This window comes from Malus sylvestris, chromosome 3 (assembly GCF_916048215.2).
Source record: "Malus sylvestris chromosome 3, drMalSylv7.2, whole genome shotgun sequence".
Taxonomy (NCBI): domain Eukaryota; kingdom Viridiplantae; phylum Streptophyta; class Magnoliopsida; order Rosales; family Rosaceae; genus Malus; species Malus sylvestris.
In genome coordinates this window covers 36,511,315-36,518,358 of record NC_062262.1, presented here as the reverse complement: position 1 = coordinate 36,518,358, position 7,044 = coordinate 36,511,315, and the positions used below count along the sequence as shown (strand labels likewise).

The window sequence follows — 7,044 nt, the reverse complement described above, 5'->3', positions numbered from 1 at the left end:
GGATGGAAGGAAGTCTACTACAGGCTATGTGTTTACTATGGCTAAAGGGCCAGTTTGTTGGAGGTCCATTTTACAGTCTTCTGTTGCCTTGTCCACTACAGATGCTGAATATATGGATGTTGTCGAAGCTATAAAGGATGTCATTTGGATACATGGGCTGATTAGAGATTTAGGGGTTGATCAGAAGCAGGTGGAGGTACATTGTGATAGTCAGAGTGCCATTTATTTGGCCAAGTATTAGGTTCATCATGCGAGGACCAAGCACATAGATGTGCATTATCACTTTGTGCGTGAAGTCGTTGGTGAAGTAGAGATCATTCTTCAGAAGATTCCAACTAAAGACAACACCCCACTGATATGTTGACTAAGGTTGTTGGTGTAGCCAAGTTTGTTCATACTTAAACTTGGCTCACATTTTGCCTATATGAAGAAGGCGTTGAGCAGTAGGAGTTTTGGAGCATTTGGCTCGGCATGAGTTGTTCTCTTGCTAGTGTTTAGGAGTAATTTTTGTGTTGATTGTGTTGGTTGGCTTATCATGGCATTTTCGGAACTTGGCTAAGGTGGAGATTGTTGAATTAGTGGCCAAGTGGCCAAAAACCTTTCGGTGCATATAATAAAAAATGAAGGACATAATGATATGGGAACATCATTATGAGGAGACAAATGATTATGTTTGTTGAAAAGAAAAAAGGAAGGTCTTGATGATGTTTGTAGATGAATGATTATTCCTTTACTTTGGATTTTTTATTGGATGCTTTATGATGGATGAATGTGTGCAGCCGAGTGTGAGAGAGGGAGTGTACACCATTTCTGTTTTAGTAGCCCATCTTTGAGAGAGCAAAGGCAGCAGCAGAGAGCAGAAAACTGAGAGCAGAAAAGAAGAAGAAAGTGCTCCCCACTTTGGTTAGTAATCACCCACCAAGGTAATTGTTGTTGTAATAGCTTTGAGCTTTGTATAGAGAGGAAATTATTCATTATATTTCTCTCTATTTGTTTCTTTGGTGTGTGAGAGCTATTGATTGTATTGGGATTTTGGGTTGTGAGCTTGCCAACACTTTGTAAACTCCCATTTGATTGATAGTGGATTATTAGGTGCACTCCTACTGCTCCGAGGACGTACTCCAGTTACACTGACTGTTGAGAAACCTCGTTAAAATCTTGGTGTCTTTAATATTTTGTTCTTGCATTCAATTTGACATATTACATGTGGGTTAGCTTGAGTTGGTTCCATAAGGCTTGGTGCTATCCTAGCACAACATAATATTCATAGATTCTGGGTTTATGATCTTCGTCTTGTTCCTTCCACTTTCAGCTAGCTAGATATCTTAGATTATTCTTGATTCATATTCCCTACAAGGATCATCATCTCTCTCTAGATTAATTCCTTAAATCTCGTCGCTAATTCAATTTAATGAAAATATTGAAAATGATTTGTTGTATTGTAAGGGAAAGATTCAATATAAATATTCTCGCAATACTTGTATGAAGATTGAGGAGTAAGACCCTTTGATTATCACAACACATCTGATTCATTCAAGATCCAAATGAAACTGAAAACAACAGCACTGGCTGATGAACAGGTAAATTTACACCCTTTTGCCATCTGGATGACAATATATCTCTTACCTTTAAGCTCTAATACATAGTTCACATACAATTAATCTCACGCTACGTCAATCATAATCAACAACATTCTTCTTAATTAGTTTACTTCAAAGTTGAAAATAACCAATGAGATTTCTTGTCAGCCTTCTTCTCCTTAATGGGATCCAAGTTCGGTTTCCAAGTACTCTTGCCCGAAAGCTGCCTACTCAAATAGTCTGGTCTCGAGTCCAAATCTTCCGGCAAATCAAACTCCGGCACATACCTGCTCACGACCTTGGACGACGTCCTCTCCATACTAGATTCCTTGTCCTTGTTTGGCAACACAAGGGCTTGCCCGGGGTCACCTGCCGGGCATATTCTAGCAAACAAAGGTAAAAACGTTAGCGACCTCGATCGTAAAACCAAATTTGCACTTAAAAGAACACCGCGGATTTCTTCGTATGACAACGATAATGGTTTCCCTCGCTTCATTGGCAGCATCAAGTAAACCTTTTTCATGTCGAGCTTCAGGTCTGCAGGCAAAGGGGTTGCCCTTTTTTGGGAGACCGCAGAGCCGAATTCCACAACAACTTGCTGCGGGTTCTCTAGCATGAGCTCGGCAACGGTGAGGGGCTTATTGAACTCATGCACAGAGCCGTCGGATAATATGACTTTTCCGGTGGCATGGGATTTCCTGTGGGAGATGGAATTGCCCATGATGATGAAGTAAGTATTAAAAGCTCAAAAGCAAACTAGGATTTGACAATGAGCTGAACAGACTCTGGGGTTTACTCACATTTTATACAGTGGGATTCTTCTTAGCTTAGCGTAGCTTAGCTTATAGCTAGGATATGTTTCATATGTTGGTTAACCAGCTCCATCTTGGTGACGGATATATAGTTGACTTGGTATATATTTATATGTACAAACGATTAATTAACGAATACAATTTGGAATCTTGGATGGGGTCGTTGGGTTTGGAACTTTGGAGTGGGTTACACAGTTACACTTGACCTCCTTGATTTTCATGGATTAGTCACAGACATTAACCTACAGGTAGAGGAATCTTTGACGATCAAGTCACTGGGATTCATCATTCATCCATCCTGCATAACTATGTTAACCTGTTAACTAACTTCTGTACAATTAATTTATTTGCGACTCATGCATAAATCATTTTCGTGCATATAAACAAATAGAAAATTGGTGTGCAATTATCATTTGCCTTTAAAAATCCATGTGGACATTAGGAGATTTTCAGCCTTGGAGGAATCACTTAATTTTGAACTTTGCTAGTATTCTTTATTTCTATTTTGTGGATTTTTCTTTTTCTTTTTTTTTACCGTGGAAAATTAATAAAATGACTTTGGGCCTTAATAATGATACGAGCAATAATTATGCAGAGGCCCATTTTACTTATGATTAATTTACTTAAAAATCTAGTATTTTTCACAATAATGATGTGCTAATTCATATTATTGAGTTTTTACAAGACAAAATAAAGACAAGCACAATATCTATCCTACTTTCTTGCTCAATACAAAAACAAACTAGACAAGGATTGAGGTCATAAATAAAATTTGGGTAAATTACATAGTAACCCCTCAGTTTTGAGGTCTATTACAACCTCATACAACATATTTAAAACATTTCATTTTCATACCTCACGTACTATTTTATTTCAATATAATACATCAGTTACATTTTTCATCCATTGATCCATTAAATGCTGACGTGACTGCCAACGTGGCACACCACGTGGCAAAAAAATAATTTTTTAATTAAAAAAAAGGAAGTTTTAACGAAAAGTCCATGGTATTGTTCACTTTAACGAAAAACCACATTTTTACACTAAAAAGTCAATCCTGGTACTATTTATTTTACCCTTTATTTTGTCCTTATCGTTAAAACTCAAAGTTTTCAATCCCTTTTCATTAGTTTTCCTAAAAAAAACCACATGAATCTTCTTTAAAAAAATAAAAAAATAAACTGAAAACCACCTCCCGCAACCCCCCACCCCCGCAAACAAACCCAGAAACCTTACCCCCCCCCCCCAACCCACCTCCCTCTCCTCCACTCTCTTCACCTCTCCTCCCATCAAAAAACCCAACAAACCCCCACCTTCCCCGATCCCTTTCTCCTCTTCACCCCCACCCCCTTTCTCCATTCTCTCATCTGCAACCCCACCCACCCTTAGCAAACCTAACTCCACCACCAACCAAGCATCGAAAAAATTCAAAATTTGAAGGACAAAATTAAATACATACCTCGTTGTCGGAGCCGACCGACTCGCCGACGAGCAGGGTTCGGATGGGAGAGAAAGGTGAGTGCGAGCGAGTTGCAAAGAATAAAAAAGGGTGAGTGGGGTTGCAGATGAGAGAAGGGATAAAGGGGGTGGGGGTCGGGTTGTGGGTGAGCTGGGTCTCGAGGGGGAGGGTTACAGGGAGATGGGATGGGTAGGGGTGGGGCGGGGGGAGGGTTACGGGGAGATGGGATGGGATAAAGGGGGTGGGGGTCGGGTTGTGGGTGAGCTGGGTCCCGAGGGGGAGGGTTACAGGGAGATGGGATGGGTGGGGGTGGGGGTGGGGGTGGGGGTGGGGGGAGGGTTACGGGGAGATGGGATGGGTTTTGTTTTGTTTTTTATTTTTTTTAAGGGATCTGGGTTTGGTTTGTGGTGGTGGGGGAAGGGGGGTTTACTGGGAGATGGGATGGGTTTTGGTTTTTTTTTTTTTTTTAAATTTAGAAAATTCAGGTTTTTTTTTAAATTAAAAAAAAAAATTTGCCACATGGCACGCATTTGGCAGATACGGGGCACAAATGTGGCATCTACGTCAGCGCTTAATGGATCAATGGATGAAAAATATAACGGATGTAAAATAATACGTAAGGTATGAAAGTGAAATGTTTTAAAGATGTTGTATGGGGTTGTAATAGACCTCAAACGTGAGGGATTACTATGTAATTTACCCATAAATTTTTTACAAAGTATTGACATTCATATTTCCTTCCACACGAATCCAAAGACAAAGATCCAATTTAAAAGCCCACCAAGAGCCTAAATAAAACAAGTACTGAATAAGTTTTCAAGGTAAGGTGCGACGAGTAGTACACCTTGTCGACCATCCTCCTACTTGATGTATTGAGAGAGCCATTTGAAACCATCACCGTACCCCATTTTCCGTACAATGCTGCACATAAATACTTCTAATGGACGGACATTTGAGTCTGTTAGGTTTACCTTCCCCTTGCCAGTGGTGAAGTTGGTCAGCCCAAGGTGATACCGCAACTCATCCTCTGAGGCAGCATATGGTAGGTCAATCTTGTTCCCTAGAATTAGAAATGGGACAGTGGCTAGGGCTTCATCCGAAAGGAGCGCATCTAGTTCCTTTTTTGATTCTGCAAACCGCTCCTTGTCATAGGCATCCACCAGGTACACCACAGCATCTACCTGTAAAGCAAACCGTGTAGATATGTTAGCTCATGTTGGAGACATTCCTTGCTGATGAAAGTTCAAACACAGCATGTATTGGACGATAATAAAATAAAATATATAAATTCAAACTTAAGCATCCACAAAAGGCCAGAGGAACAAGGTTCTATAGTTTCAGGCACAACTCACTTGAATCAAATTTACATAAATACAAAATTTGGTTGTATTAAGCAGAGACAATAAACCAACACTCAACCAGGACGACAAGAACAAGTTGCTTCCAAGAAGTTGCAGCACCAATACAGGGAGTAAAAAGAAAATTCAAGTGAAAAGAAAAAAACAAAGACTTTCTCAACGATCAAGAAAAAGAAGACCAGAAATCATACATTAAACCATGAATTTCTGAACTATGGCAAAAATTAAGCCTTATCACCGCATTGATGATCAGAAAAAAGACCTCTCGCAAGCAGGTTTACGTTCACGCAAGAGATTGGAAGAGGACTCTGCAGAGGTATGAGAAAAGGGCACAAGTGTGGCCGTTAATCAAGTTTTATGTATATCTAACCTTTGCATAGTAATCCCTCCAAACTCTGCGAGCAATCTGATGGCCTCCCAAATCAAAGGCCTTGAACTTGATTTTCCCAATGCTCAACTCCTCCGATGTTGGATACTGCGTGGGCTGATGCTGCACCAGCCTCTGAAAAAGAGCGCAACAAAACTCAAATTATTACCTCGCAAGACAACAATCCATTTGCAGCAACTTAATATTCAAAGCAATCACAACGCTGTGTACACGAAAAGAAAAAAAAAAACCCATGGATTAGTTATTACTGTAACTGCTTCAACTTTGACTTTCTAGCTCATGTTTTGGGCATAAACTTGAATCTTGTTATTCATGCTACCCTTGTCGACTGATTTGGATTTGCAAAGTTACGGCACTTAATAATTTAACCCCTTTACAGATTTTTTGGGCAGGAAACTGTACATCTTCTAAATCTAACTCCTAAAATTCCAATTCTTTTCCTCAATCCTCAGTCTTCAACTTAGGAAAAGTAAATTTAATCTAATCTATGAATTCAAAAGATTGAAATTGAAGTAAACGGAGCGTTTCTGATTACCCGAATCCGAAGTAGGAGCCAATCGATAAGGAAATTAAAGCATAAAATTTAAAAATGATTAGCTGATAGAGTAAGAAAGAGAGAGGGGGGGGGGGGGGCGGAGGAAGGAACCGACCTCGTCTTTCAACATGTGGAGCAAGGTGGTCTTGCCGGCGTTATCGAGGCCGAGGAACAAGATCTTGGCCTCTTTTTGCCAGAGACCGAGGGACGCGAGCACACCGTAGAACCAGTCGAACAGAAACATGCTGCTGCTACTGATGCTGATGCTGACACCGGATCGGAACGGAATGGGTCGGGTCGAGCTCGGATCTACGACGATCGAATCCTTATCGGATCAAGGCCTCCGATGAGAGTTCATTGACCCTGCGATCTCTAATTCTAATTCATTCTCAGCTCGCTCTACAAGTTTTTGGTGGTAACCGGTAAGTCTCAAATTAATTAATTAATTAAAATATATTATATGTAAGATTGGCGGCGTTTCGTGTAAATCTTTTTCACACGTTCCATTAGTTTTGCTTGGTGAATCTCGAATTTTGATTCCTTTCGAATCTGTTTTGTGAAAATTCTAACGTTCTGATCGTTTATTATATACGGTTAAAAATTATTTTAAATTAATCATGAATTCTAATATCCTCGTACAGTCGTATTTATATTTTTATGTTTTTCAAAAGTTTGAAGTTCACTTGAGTTGGCTAGGTTTCACAACATAACCTAAAGCAAATTAGTCCTACAGTAAATCTTTTGCTTGTGGATGTAGTAAGTTGTATTGTACCAAATCAAAATTTGTTAGAAAAATGGAAAGATGTTGATGGAGAACAAATGTATTGAAGAGCAGCTTGAAAAAAGCAAAATTGGCAGCAAGGATGGTGCAATACATGTATGATCGTCGATGTCGAAATAGGACTTATAATA

The 7,044-nt window shown here is 39.7% G+C and overlaps 2 protein-coding genes across 4 annotated transcripts; both read right to left on the bottom strand.

Annotated features, from left to right (window-relative positions):
• Positions 1 to 1,505: 1,505 nt before the first annotated feature.
• LOC126615139 (uncharacterized) lies at positions 1,506 to 4,036 on the bottom strand. Of its 3 annotated transcripts, none has more exons than XM_050282892.1 (2): positions 3,852 to 4,036; positions 1,506 to 2,698 (listed from the first exon to the last, which is right to left on the bottom strand). In XM_050282892.1, exon 2 carries the CDS (start codon positions 2,299 to 2,301, stop codon positions 1,708 to 1,710), a length of 594 nt encoding a protein of 197 aa, XP_050138849.1. In that variant the 5' UTR covers positions 2,302 to 2,698; positions 3,852 to 4,036; the 3' UTR covers positions 1,506 to 1,707. The 3 variants fall into 3 exon arrangements, with proteins under 3 accessions (XP_050138849.1, XP_050138850.1, XP_050138851.1); XM_050282893.1 differs by having other exon boundaries at positions 1,506 to 2,690; XM_050282894.1 differs by lacking the exon at positions 3,852 to 4,036 and having other exon boundaries at positions 1,506 to 2,278; positions 2,381 to 3,835.
• A 463-nt stretch (positions 4,037 to 4,499) lies between these two features.
• On the bottom strand, positions 4,500 to 6,671 carry LOC126615141 (GTP-binding protein SAR1A-like). The gene is made up of 3 exons (XM_050282895.1): positions 6,248 to 6,671; positions 5,580 to 5,711; positions 4,500 to 5,032 (listed from the first exon to the last, which is right to left on the bottom strand). The coding sequence occupies exons 1-3, from the start codon at positions 6,374 to 6,376 to the stop codon at positions 4,712 to 4,714; spliced, it is 582 nt and encodes a 193-aa protein (XP_050138852.1). The 5' UTR covers positions 6,377 to 6,671; the 3' UTR covers positions 4,500 to 4,711.
• Between the last annotated feature and the right edge of the window lie 373 nt (positions 6,672 to 7,044).